Genomic DNA, 13,808 nt, shown 5'->3' with positions numbered 1-13,808 from the left:
GTTTAATTTCAAGCTGGTTTAACTTTGCACATTTTGCAAGTTAAAAAATTGCGTAGCTTCGTGTGAATGTGAGGGTTTTGAACTGAGAAGCCAGAAACAGACGTTTACGTGGGTGTTCATAGACTTGTCATTGGAAGTGGCCACTTCAACGTGGCCAAGGGGTCTGTATCGTGCTTTTCTTAGGCCTTTTAGAGTAAACTATATCCATATATAATAATATATTATCGTTAGCACACTAAAGAAGACTTTTTTTTAATTAAATATTTGTTATTTTTGCAAGCTCACTTCCTACCTAGATGTAAGACGACTCCATCTCTGAGGCACCTCCTTTTGCTCCTTGTGGGTGCCGCCCATTTCATGACGTCACCCTAAAGCCGCCTTCAGCTGCGTGTCTGTGTTTCGCTCACAAAAACAAACATCGGAACTTTCGCAAAGATGGATGTGTATATTAAAGGAAAGCGTTTACCCGATCCCCGCTAGCGCCGCAGAGACAGCTGGTGTGTGCGTTAGCCTGGGGGCGCCACTTGCGGCACAGACTCCTCCTGGAAGAGGGTGTTCCTTACTTATCTACGTCAGCATTTGAGAACCCACTAGCTTTTGTGGATTGGGAGGGGCTGGTGCTCAGAGAGCAGGGTTTTAGAGGATTGTGCGTGAATGCATCAAAATAGCGCTTTACAATACACTCAAAATGTCGATTTTCCATGATACAGGCCCTTTAAGGGAAAATTGTGTTACCAGCCAACCTCAGTGTATGAAAACAACCTACACACGCACGGGGAGAACAAGTAAACTCCACTTTGAAAGACCTCTGCTGGGATTTATTTGAACCAGGGTTTTTTTTCTCTGTGAGGCCTCAGTACATAAACCCATTCATACATTTATATCAAACAAATTAAGAGATAAAAAAAAAACATGTTTAGAGCTGCTTATCAGACAGTGATCATTTTTGTTTTTCGTTGCATTGTAGGTTCTTATATTTCATTAATTATAGGTTCCACAACAAACATAAAAAAATCCTACGTTATGTTCATGTTTGACTGGAAAAAGGTCTATCCCAAAGTCAGGTTTTTGGCTGCCACGCAGTCCTCCTGGTAGAGGGAGTAGTAGGCTCGAGCTAAACTGAGGAGTGGTGCGTCAGAGCTGTCCATTTCCTTCTGCAAGAAACCAACACAACACAGTGCAGTGAAATGTCAAAGCTGCACAGCAGATGCTCAAAGGACAGACTTGAATAAAAATTCACATTTCCTCCTGAAAACACGGGATCTACATGAGCAGGACACAGAAAATGCTGTACTTTCAGCAACACTCACAGCTGATGTCTCATGGTACTCCAGGCCCTGGCTCTGGGCCCATTCCTTGGCAACAGATGCCTGTACTTCCCTCCTACCGGACAGATCTGACTTGTTGCCTAACAGGACACCTTGAAGCAAACAAACAAACAAACAAAAACCAGCACTCAGGCAAACACTACAAAAAACTAATAGAATTGGTAAAACAGAATATTTCTTAAACCCTCTTTAATTCAGCGTTTTTTTAAAGTTTGTTAGGTAGCCCTAATACTCGTTCAAGTATAATGCCTTTGTCACAACTGCGCTTACAGGTAGACACTGGCTGTCCACGGGCGAAAAACAGGCAAACTTCAACGGGACACACAGAAAATGATAAGGTTGTAGACTGCTTGGTGAGCCCATAAAATTATATTTTTCATGCAAATTTCTTCTACAGGCATCCCGTGAGAGCCAGGTCGTAGCAAACACTGAAAAATAGGGTTTTTTAACTCTGTAGTCTGTATTTATGTCAGTCCTTTCATGATCTTGCGTGCAGTTTTTGTGATAATAGAGGCACAAAAAGCTGGAAGCTGCATCTGTTTTTCCTAAAAGTTGTAATCAAACTTGAAATAATTTTCAACTACATTAGTTGAAAGTAGTTGTTTTTACCTCCAGTTTTTTTAAATGCTATTAACAAAATAGCAAATAAAAACATTAAATACATTGTTTCTTAATAGCGATTTAAGAATATGTATTTTTAAATGTTTGTTAAAAAGTAACTGTAATTTCTGAACAAATATATAATCACAGGATGCTTGATAAAATTTAAACAAAAAATACCAACATTATATTCATGTAAGTAGTGAACACTGAAAGTTTTAGCTTTTCTTTTGTCTAAATCAAAAATGCAACTTTAAAAAATACTTTTTTTTGGGTGAATAAATTGGCCGCCTTACCGCTGCACCAGGGGCAGCTGTAACTTTGAGGAAGGTAAAAAGATAGAAAAGGTAGAAAAGTGCTATACAGGTATACGCCGTTTACCAAGTGTCTGTTGGTCTCTTAACATTAATGCTGTTACTTTTATTTTATTATTACCTATATTACTTATTACTTATGTAAGGGTTAATGGCCGACGAAGTGTGCGGTTACTACTTTTTAACGCACGCCGTGGAAGCCTGAACCGTCCGACGCGAACCCGCTTATACCATGGTCACTTACAAAAGCAATACATATTAACCAGGTTTTAGTCCTTAATTCTTGTTTTTTTTTCCGATTTGGATCACTTTTCTCATAAACAGCGTACTATATGTTACGTGATGCGGCGCATCGCGCCGCATCACGTAACATATAGTCCGCGTCGCGCAGCACCACCGCTGCAGTCAAGATTCGGCGATATATATATGCTGATCGTCCCGATGGGTTGAATAAAGCATCAATTCAGAGGGAAAGTTAATCGCTTACCGCTTGTTTTTGCCCAGATGATGAAGCAAAAGGTTGTTTTACAGAAGCCGGCGCAGTGATACAAATCATTTAAGCTAGCCGACCGGAACTTCTTTTTTCACCGTGCGGTTATCAGGTTTTAACGCATACCCAGCAGCCAATCAGAATCGAGTATTCAACCGGACCATGGTATAAATTTAAACTTAACTTCAGAAGTGCTTGAAGTCTGAAATAGATTTTGTTCATCAAACAGACATTATTAGAAAGCAGATGTTTCAGTTAGAAAGATGACAGGAATCTCAGGCTGATAATGATTCCTTTGTGCTCCAGAACAAACATTTAAGAACTTAACTGTTCTTTTAGACACGTTTACAACAGACTAGGGCTGCACGATATGAGGAAAACTTGCGATATGCGATATGAGGGATTAATATTGCGATAACGATATAATTTGCGGTATATAAACAAATAGCGAAACAACCAAAAACATCACTACCATTTTCTTGCAACAGTTTAAGAACTGTACTCCAAATGACTCTCGTTGACATAGGACGGAACATCTAACATAAAAGGGCTCCATCTGATTGGTCAACAACGCTAAAGGCTCTATCCGATTGGTCAAATGCATAAAGGGATTTATTTGATTCGTTAAATAATTTAAGCTGCCATAAGATTGTTTTAGCACATTTAAGGTAACCATTTATTGCATTTTTTGCTGTGTTTTGCGATATGCATATTGCACAGCTTGATCTTGCGATAACGATACATTTGCGGTATATTGTGCAGGCCTACAACAGACAGTTGGATGTTTGCGTTATTTGTGCTTCATTACAGTTAACAGCAGCACAGAGATGGTATCACATTAACCCAGTGAATCATGGGAGATGTAATGAGAAACTGTGGGGCTGAAGCCGGACGGATTAATGTCTTTCAGCTTCATCATTTTATGCACTTTTTGGACTGTCTGACGGCGGATCCTGCAAGATGCTACGCAGCAAAAAACACCTTTAGATGTTATTTTGTTGGAATTGAGAGACTTTCTGAGTTATGTTGGTACAAGGAAATGAGGACGGTAACCACCTCTGATTGGTTAGACTGATGACGTATTGATAAAGCCTTCGAGAAAGATTGGTGGAGACAGTTTGAGGGGTAGGCCTTTTCCAAAAAGAGACCAATCGGCTAAAGTTGCTGCTAAATCGAGGAACAGTCATTCCGATCAAAGTGTCTTAAACAGGAATCAAATAAAAAAAAAATCAAAACAGTATTTTTACGATCTTTCATTTTCTTAACTAGCCGGTAAGAAACCTGGTCCTGTTTGGACGAAGGCAGAGCTGATACTCTGGAAATGGTAAATGTTTTTGTGACTAGTGAAATTGAATAAATTCCCACAGAACACCTGACTGTCTCTCACGGCACACTGACTTAAAAAAAAATACTGACTTAAGCGACACAAAAAGATTAATAAGGGTGAAGCAGAATCAGATCATTCATTTATTGTGTGGGTATCCTACGGGTGTCCTATGGGTAATTGGACGCCTGTGCACCTTGAGGGTGGGGCATTTTGGGTGCAGCATTTGTGTGCACTCAGTAAGGGGCCAAGACACGCACCTTATGCCTTAGTCACATGTACCTGTACGGAGGTTGCTGACCTTTCTGGGTGCTGCAGGTCTTTTGGGTTGTCCCGGCCCATGGAAAGTCATAGACATGACCTAACGCACACACCCACTTTATGTGTGTAGCTAGCAGTGATCAGGTGAACCCTTTCCTTTTATATGCACATCCATCTGTGCTAAAGTCCGGATGTTGTTTGTTTTCATGGGCAAAACGCAGACATGCTGCTGAGGCCGGCTCTAGTCATGAACTGGGCAGCACCCATAGGGAGTGAGAACCGGTGTCTCAGAGATTGAGTCGTCTCACTTCTGGGTAAGAAAATTAGCTGTGGAAATAACTCATATTTCATTAAAAACATTTATTTAGTGTACCAAAGGTAATATATTAACATATATATGGATATAGTTAACTCTAAAAGGCTTAAGAAAAGCATGATATAGGCCCTTTAAGTGTTTGCTAAAACCTGCTGTCTGCAGCATGCCCGTAGAAAAAATGTGCATGAAAATTTTCGCTCTACGGACTCACCAAGGGGTCGACAATCTTAAAATTTTATGCTGGATCTCTGTACAGATTTGCCAATTTTTCACTTGCAGACAGCCCGTATCGACCTGTATGGGCAGTGGTGACTAAAGCATCACAAACAACTAGATTGTTAGTAAAGACACCGTATGACAGCGTCAATTGCGTCATCAGTACGTGCAACTTACATTATGTTTACGTTAAGATTTTATATAAAAATGAATTACCTGGAGGCAGAATTATTCAATCTGCCCCCTCTAGAAAATCAGTCCTTGTTTTCTCAGCATGTTTTAAATTGTGTTTACAGTTAGATGAAATTAAAGACATTCATCCCATTTATGAATTACTTTTATGCTATTTAACTTCCTTAAAAACATTTGACTTGTTATTCTCTTCAGCTGGTTCAGACTGACTGACACCCCTCTTCTGGGGCCTTTTTTAGCACAGTGTGGTGCTGCTGTGCTAAAGAAAACAGAAACAAATTATTTGTGAGAAGAAGAAAAAACTTCATAGACTTCTTGAAAATGGCAAAAGCAGAGAGCAAAAACTGATTAGAAATAAATAAAGGAGTTGCTTAAAAATAATTTAGTTGGACAAAAACAACAAAGTTGTTTTTATATTATATTTCAATTCAACAAATATCAATAAAATATCTTTTTTTATTTTTATAAAACCTATGGATTTTCTTTGTAATAAACAAACAAACAAATAAATAAACAATTTGGTTTGTTGAATTTTTTTTCTGTACTGTCCCACTTGGCTTGTGAGTCAAAAATTTGATTTTGGTCACTGGGGTCGTGACTTCAAACCTGGAGCATCAAACCACATGCTGCAAAATCGGTTTCAAGGCTGTTGCTACCAAAAATGCCCTGCTGAGTGCGTGTAGTGCTTCTCTTTATGAGATGCTCAAGATAGCAGTAGCGCACAAAACATTTACAGTTGTTCTACAGACATTTTTCAGCTTGTATTTAGTTGAATTTTGGGTTTTAGCCAATTTCCAAAGGAGATGTTAAAATAAAATAGTTTTTGGTAAATATTTTCTGTCGTTTCTAATATTCGTTAAAGAACATGAAGGGAAAGAGAAAAAAATCTATTAAAATTGAATTTGGTCTGCAAAAAATCTGAGATTTTATTTTTTGGCCATTTAATTTTATTATTCAATAAATGTGGTGTCTTACCTGGAACACGAAAACCTCTGCAGTGTCGGCGGATTCTTTCCAACCAACGGCCGCAGTTGACAAATGACTGCTCATTGGTCAAATCAAAAACGAGGCAAAACAGGGAAGGTTCACCCCACTGTTGTAGGAAATGAATGTCCATTAGGGCTGCACGATATGAGGAAAACCTGCGATTTGCGATATTAGTGATCAATATTTCGATGACGATATAACTTGTGATACAAGAAAGAACAGCAAAACAACTAAATACATCATTTCCATTTCACTGCAAAAGTTTAATTTAGATAAGAGTTAAAATAACTTAAATTATGCTCCAAATGACCTTTGTCTACATAGAGGTGAGCATCTTACATAAAGGGGCTCCATTTGATTGGTCAATAACTTAAAAGAGCCAATCCGATTTGTCAAATGCATGAAGGGATTTATTTGATTTGTTAAATATTTCAATCTGCCATAACATTGTTTTAGCAAGTTTAAGGTAACCATTTATTGCAATTTTCACTAACTTTTGCGATATGCGTATTGCACAGCTTGATATCACAATAACGATAAATTTGAGGATTGATAGTATCACATCGGTTTTCTCCTTTAATCGTCCTCTGGGTCAGATTTCTGGCTCTACATTTTATGTGGGTGCAGAGCTCTCCATGAAAAAAAAAACAACCATTTTATAAAGACGGTGTAGGTACCATAACCGTTTGGCCAGGAACTTGCGTTTAGGGTCCTGGGACTAATGCTGACGTCACATTATGTGATTGGCTGTGCGTTGGTCCGATGACGTGTCAGATAGTGATTGGTCTGGACAAATTAGGATACTACCATAAAAGAAAATATTATGAAGTCTGTTGCAAACAAACAGATCTCTGACATAAAGCGAGATTGTTTTTTAAAGTGCCTTTGTTATTGTTATTATTATTATTGAATGCATGTTCGCTTATAGTTTTTTCAATCCGTGCGCCCAGTGCTTTATTATTGACAGAACGGACTCGGAAGAACAACATTTAGCTGACAACATTTTTAGCCAAGCTAAAAGACAAGCGGATTGTGGCCACATCTCTTTATAAAAATTACAAAGAATATTGTCAGACACAATTTATGAGGGAAAATAACTGTAGGTTACAAAAGGGAACGTGAAAGGAAAATTTGTAGAGCCCGAGCAGATCTCGACGTTACGTAGTTTGTCCAAGTGGGGTTACCGTAGTGGGACGTTACCTTCAGTCGAAAGGACCCTGAAGAGAGGTTCCAGGCCGAACGGGTATGGTAGCTACAACGGAAAAAACCTCCAGAGAAGCAGCCTTACCAGTTTTTCACAGGCATCCACGAGGGCCTCCTTCCCTGCAGAGTCAAAGATGTAGAACTCCTGTAGAGGAAAGGAGCAAAGAAAAATGACGAGATGTGTTACAAAGAAAATTTTAGTTAAATAGTTTCCCATTTCCTTGTCTTTCTGGCAGAAGCATTTCTCTTCCTCCCTCCATGCTGCTACAAATGAGAAACTGACTTTTAGATATCAGCACCCCATCCATCCCTAAGATAAATAAAACAGAGGTGAACCAGCTGAGTGCTAAACTCATCTTAGGCAAACCAGCAGTCTGTTATTTTGTGTTAGTCCTCTGAAGTATCATACAATCTATACGACAAGTACAATGTCAAATTTTCAGCTAAATGAAAAAATAAAATGAGACAAATACATTTATTTACCGACTGCAACCACATGCTTCCGTTTCCTGTAGCTCAGTTCAGACGGGTTTTTTTGACAGATGCACTGACTGTCCGACCGGAAAACCACAGACTGAGAGCTGCTATGAAAGAAGAGGAGACCATGCTCACCACGCTGTGTGGAGTTTCTGGGATGTTGATACACTTCACCACCAGCTCCACTCCTGTTGTCTGAAAAACAGAAAAAGGGTTTTTTATATGCAGAGCTATTAGGGAAATACCTTTATTTTATCTAGAGTATTTTTTTCTTAAGAATGACGGGCAGCATTTGGACATGCCTGCATTAAGATATTATGAATGCAAGCTTTTGATTAAAAAGAAAAGGGTTTGCTAATAATTACTAGAAAGCTGGTTGTGTTCCCTGACTGTTACTTTCTTTGGTAGAAATATATATATTTTTGGTTTTAAATCAATTTGCTGCAATGCTGTGTGAGCTTCATGTGTGTTCAGTGGAGGTAAATGCATTACGTAAACAAATACCGGATGGCAAACTGTTAACTTCTAAAAGTTTTAAAAGGATTTTGGCAGCGGCATAAAATGTAATACACAACTTTGCATTAACCCAACTTTTGCCTCTTGTGCACATAGATGCACAAGAGAAGCATACTGCAGCCCCACTCCACAGCAGTCTAATGAGCTGCTGTGATGCACAGGAGGCCTCTCTGTGGAATGTCAATGAGGTTCTGTTAGCGAAAAATATCGTACAATATTGCTAACAGGCTGTCTGGCATTTTCAAAGGAGGATGTAAGCAGAATGACTTACGGAATTGGCTACCCTTCAAAACCAAAAGTGAAAAAACAGGAGCAGTGAGAGGACTTTCTTTTATCATAGTTTTACAACTGAAAAGAAAACCACAACTATTTTAATTAACAAAAACATCATTGAAAACAACAACAACAACAACATCTACATCACATAAACAAATAAAAATGTTATCAAAAGAAGTCATTTAACTTGTGTTTTTGGTGTTTTTAACATGTTTTTGTGAATTTTTTCTGATGATGGAGGACAAAAAAAAGAAAGTTAAGATTCAAATTGTATTTTTAAGTGGTTCTGCCCACAACCGGGGCAAATTTCTAATAAACTGCTGCCGTTCTGCAAGAGACTATGTCCTAGAAAACAACAGCTTTTTAAATTTTGGCTAAGAACTATATCATCATAATTAAAAGACAACTGGAAACACGTTTAAAATAGATCAAAAGATGTTTGAAAATGGGACTTGGAAACATTTAAAGCATTTTCCTTTTTTTTGCAAATGTTATGTATAGAAACATAAAACCTAAAACTAGCATCACAAAACGTGAAAGGATAAACATGCTTTTCCAGTGACAGACTAACTGCACTTACTGCATTTCTCCATGTGGTTTATTGACTTATTAAGTACATGTTAAGTACAGATCCTGCTGTAGTCATTTTCACTATTTCACTCTTTCTCTATTCCAATATATGAAAGATGTGGTGTCACAAGATTCTAGTCACGTACAAACAGCAGTTATTAACTAAAGATAGAGGTTGCTTTAAAGTAGGAAGTGTGAATGCAAGGGAATTATGAAGAGGATCACAAAACTTTATTTACATGCATAACATGAATACATTTAGAATCTACTACATAACTTAGCACCAGCCGCTCTTGCCAAAGAAGCACGTGTGAGCGTGTAACCAGATGATCTGTGTGGTGACCGTGTTAATCCCTCTGCGTAAAAGTACCTTAAGTCAGTCAGCCTGCACTGTGAGAGGTTTTAGAGAGAGCAACTTAATACCACACCAAATCATTTACCAACAAACAAAGCTTTCACTGAACTTTAAACAAGGCCTTAAACACACACACACACACACACGTCAACACTAAACCTGAACCTGCTTGGATTTTGTATTTCTAGACATGAACTATTTTCTTTATGTACGTTTCTTTGTTGTATCTATTGTTCCTAAATGCATGTATAGCTGTACTGAGATAGAAGCTTGAATTTTATCTTAATCTTATGTCTCCAATAATTGTTTATCTGTGCTGACCTATTACTGTATTTTACTGCTTTGTTAACATCAAGGCCAGAGGACTGAAGATGAAAAATAGCCTTCTGGTTAATTGTGTGGGCTGCACAGTGGAGCAGTAGTTAGCCCTAGTTCAAACCCAGCTGGGACCTTTCTGTGTGGAGTTAGCATTTTTCCCTGAGCATGCGTGGGTTTTCTCTGGGAACTCTGGCTTCCTCCTACAGTCCAAAAACATGCTTCCCAGGTTAATTGATGACTCTGAATTGCCCTTAGATCTGCACGTGTGCATATGTTCTGCAACAGACTGGGGACCTGTTCTGGCTAGACCCCACCTTCTCTCAATAGTAGCTGGGACAGGCTCCAGCAGGCCCATGACACAAAAGGGGTAGAGCAGATTCAGGAGATGGATGGATGGGTTGATTCTCGCTTTTTAGCTCGTCCTTTAGTTTGTGTTTTAGGAAATTGCATTGCCCCTTTTATATAAGCTTTTTTTTTAATCCAATCCAGTCTAATAGAATTAATAATTAATAATACATCATTAAATATTTTGGATATAGAGTTTAAAAAAAAGATAAAAAATGTAGTAAAATAGTCAGTATTCGTAGTGTAGCTTCATGCATTATATACAGTCTGGGCCATAAATATTTGGACATATTTGCATAAAAATGTGAAAAACTAAAGCATTTTTTTAAACACAATCCCTTCATTTCATGGGCTCGTAAGTAATTTGACAAATGAAATAACTGAAAACAAAATCGTCATTACTAATACTAATATTTCAGTTGCTGTTTGTTTGTGGGCAGATGGACAACGACCCAAAACAAACAGCCAAAGCAACTCAGGAGTTTATTAAAGCAAAGAAGTGGAATTTTCTTGAATGGCCAAGTCAGTCACCTGATCTTAACCCAATTAAGCATGCATTTCACTTGTTGGAGACTAAACTTCAGACAGAAAGGCCCACGAACAAACAGCAACTGAAAGCCGCTGCAGAAAACCCAGCATCTGGTGATGTCCATGAGTTCAATCCTTCAGGCTGTCATTGCCAACAAAGGGTTTTCAACCAAATATTAGTAATGACCATTTTGTTTTCAGTTATTTCATTTGTCCAATTACTTACAAGCCCATGAAATGAAGGGATTGTGTTTAAAAAATGCTTTAGTTTTTCATATTTGTATGCAATCATTTTGTTCAACCCATGGAATGAAAGCTGAAAGTATGAACTTCAATGGCATCTGAGTTGTCTTATTTAAAATTCACTGTTGTAATGTACAGAAACAAAATTAGAAAGAAGGTGTCTCTGTCCAAATATTTATGGTACTGACTGTAAAAAGCAAATTAAAGCAAGTAAGGTGGAATATTAGTGTGTGAAAGCTCCCAGAGACTAACAAATAATAGTGTATCTGTCTTGTTCTATTTTACAAAAAAGAAAAGAAAAGAAACACAATCTAATCACATATGATGGCAGCAAAAAATGATCAGTCCATCATTCCAGTCCAATGTGTGAAAACACTTTGAAGTGTGGATGAATGCTCTTATAATGTTCCCTTTGCATTATTTTAATTTGGAAAAACAACAGTGGGCTGAACTTTATGGGGCTAAAATATGAATGGATTTGCCATAAATTCTTGTTCACTTGTTTGTTTTTAATTTAAACTTGATTATAATGAAAGATATATATTTATTAGTGGCACTGGTTGAATTTTTGGCTAAAGATGCCTCAGATCGATTTTAGGTCAGTGAATCAGATCAAATCGGATCTTCAAAATGAACCAAAATCGACTAAGAATCAGAATGTCAACCAAAAATTATCATATGAATCGATTTGTTGTTAAAATGAATCCTTACACCCACCCAACCAGATTTGTAAAATCCTCACTAAACCAGCTAATAACCACTTCTATTGACTGAGACGTAATAATATAAAAGAGTTCTTTGGGCCAAAGCATGTTCCACTAAACACCCCACATTGAAAGTAATATGAGAAGCCCCCTGCATTTGCCTCAGGGTAACAGAACGAAACACTAGTTAGTTAAATGAAACCCTCGTCATACCATACTATAGTTCTTCAGAGTTCCATCACTGCAGATGAGAGAGCTTTTTCCCACAGCGGCATCACCTTCACACACAGACAAAAACACAAGGAATGAGGACATTCAGGGAGGAAAGGGGCTGTAGTATTATTCTAGAAGCTTCTTAACTGAGTCAGTGCGCATGCTAGCGAAACATCCATCACACAATAAACACATTAAACTTAACCAGACTGTTTCCTTCCCGCACACAGAACCAAGCAAAGAGTCTGCAAGATATAACACATATCTGCTAGTCCTTAACACTCTTTAGCTGCCTTTTTACCCTAAAGCAGTGTCAACTCTTTTTAATTAGCATTAGCCTGTTTCGTTTACATCGCAGAAAAGTTACAAACTTACCAACAAGCAGGCATTTGGCCCTCAATTTCATTATTGCATTGGATAAAAACTGTCAGTAATATCGTATTATCTTACTTATAAGGCTAAATTTAGCTAAATTTCTGAGGGGGATTAGCGCTATTTTATATACATTCTGCCATTCGACTCAGCAACATGGATTAAATTCGTCTCCCAGCAACCAGCCACAGTGGCGCTTATTGGTTAGTTAGCTGCAACGTAACCGAAAAATCTGTGCACTCGTTGGCTGAGAATAAATACTGTTGATAGAGCATTATTCCCCAGAGTAAGGTCTGTCAGGCAAAGATACTTGAACCAGGAACAACCTACCTATACATCATAATTACAGTTTGCAATAATTTCCGTCAAACACTATTGTATAAAATGTGAAAGTAAAGGAAATTTTTATTTAAACCTAAGTAAATAGGAATAAAAGTGAAGAATGGCCACAAGGGGGCAGAATTGTTAGAACTTCAACATACCTTTATTGGCTTAAATTGCATGCATTTTTTTCTAAAACAGACATATTTCTTTAGTTAAACATGACCAACAATATTTATTGAGGAATGTATACTGTTCATTATGTGAGATGAATAGCGAAGCGCGTGACACAAAGATCTCGTGAGCTCCAGCGCGTGTCCGTGTCGACTTTTTTGCGCTGTTTTGATCTGAGTGCGCGCTCCAGCGCAATTCAACAAGCACACTGTGAGGCGTGATAAGCGAGGCGCGTTCACGTGGGTGCCACTGGCTACAACACTGACAGCATCACCAAAACACCGGCTTCCTCCGTCCACACTCGACCTAACAACAGCCAATTTAGAGGTTTATCTGAACGCAGAAACAGGAGTGGAGAGCAGAGCCTCCGCGACAGAAACTAATCCCTCCTTGCAGGCAGACGCAGGACTTGTAGTACTAGTGGCTGCAGTAGCTGAGCGGTGGATCTATTTGTTTTTGTGGTTTCGCGTCGGTGCTCCACGCACACGCCGTGTCTTTGAAGTGGAAGTGGGGAGAGGAAGAGCATCTCAGTGGCGGCTGTCAAGAGAGGAGGAGGACAATGGAGGGGATGCAGGCATACGGAGCCGGGAAAGCCGGCGGAGGAGCCTTCGACCCTGTCACCTTCCTCCAGCAGCCACAGACCATTCTCCGCATAGTGTCTTGGGTAAGAAAGCAGTCCTGCAGAGGCCACAACTTAAATAGTATAAGTACTACTTCTTTACCATATTTGCTGTTTTCTTTATTAACGAAAACAAATATGCATAAACTGCTTTACAACTTTATTTATATTTTTGGAAATTATCATTTGAATTTAAATTTAGTGATTATCATCATTTAATGTAATCACTGGGTATCTTGTCTGTTCACAAATCAGCAATTAATGTATCTTTTTTTATATATAATAATTTGTTAAAAAACAGTTTAGGGTGAAACTATTTAAAAGGATTTCACAATAAAAGTTCTCTTGACTGTTTTTATCCGCACAGGAAGCAACATTTAAAAAAGTAGGCTATAATTATGAGGCATATTCAACACGTTTCCACATTCAAACGTTTAATACTGTAGGGGAAGTTCTTACCTTTAATGGGAAACCAAGTTTTAATTGACCATATTTGGTGTACTTAAAATGTGATAATAAATAAACCCAAACTCATTTAAATAACTA

General features: G+C 38.2%; 2 protein-coding genes across 3 annotated transcripts in view; one reads left to right on the top strand and one right to left on the bottom strand.

The window, feature by feature from the left end:
- Nucleotides 1-270: 270 nt before the first annotated feature.
- On the bottom strand, nt 271-12,338 carry ift27 (intraflagellar transport 27). Its single transcript, XM_004066075.4, has 7 exons — nt 12,152-12,338; nt 11,777-11,841; nt 7,844-7,903; nt 7,317-7,376; nt 6,017-6,134; nt 1,311-1,420; nt 271-1,154 (listed from the first exon to the last, which is right to left on the bottom strand). The coding sequence occupies exons 1-7, from the start codon at nt 12,180-12,182 to the stop codon at nt 1,050-1,052; spliced, it is 549 nt and encodes a 182-aa protein (XP_004066123.1). The 5' UTR covers nt 12,183-12,338; the 3' UTR covers nt 271-1,049.
- A 498-nt stretch (nt 12,339-12,836) lies between these two features.
- Nucleotides 12,837-13,808, top strand: part of syngr1 (synaptogyrin 1) — a 39,439-nt gene continuing 38,467 nt past the window's right edge. Inside the window, exon 1 of one of the 2 annotated variants that reach the window (XM_004066074.4) lies at nt 12,837-13,307. In XM_004066074.4, the coding sequence (XP_004066122.1) occupies nt 13,203-13,307 (105 nt within the window). In that variant the 5' untranslated portion in view covers nt 12,837-13,202. The remainder of the gene's footprint in view (nt 13,308-13,808) is intronic. The other variant, XM_004066073.4, reaches the window with a different exon arrangement.

The sequence above is a fragment of the Oryzias latipes genome, chromosome 1 (assembly GCF_002234675.1).
Source record: "Oryzias latipes chromosome 1, ASM223467v1".
In the NCBI taxonomy this organism is placed as follows: Eukaryota; Metazoa; Chordata; class Actinopteri; order Beloniformes; family Adrianichthyidae; genus Oryzias; species Oryzias latipes.
Note: the sequence above shows the minus strand (reverse complement) of the source record. Positions and strands in the feature narration are given on the sequence as shown.

What these genes read in the sequence shown, in the direction of transcription:
- ift27 (XM_004066075.4), bottom strand. Translation starts at nt 12,182, where the DNA reads ATGAAATTGAGGGCCAAATGCCTGCTTGTTG. An exon ending in GGCCAAATGCCTGCTTGTTG is followed by an intron (nt 11,842 to 12,151) that starts GTAAGTTTGTAA and finishes CTGTGTGTGAAG; the next exon opens with GTGATGCCGCTGTGGGAAAA. An exon ending in AGTACCATGAGACATCAGCT is followed by an intron (nt 1,155 to 1,310) that starts GTGAGTGTTGCT and finishes GGTTTCTTGCAG; the next exon opens with AAGGAAATGGACAGCTCTGA.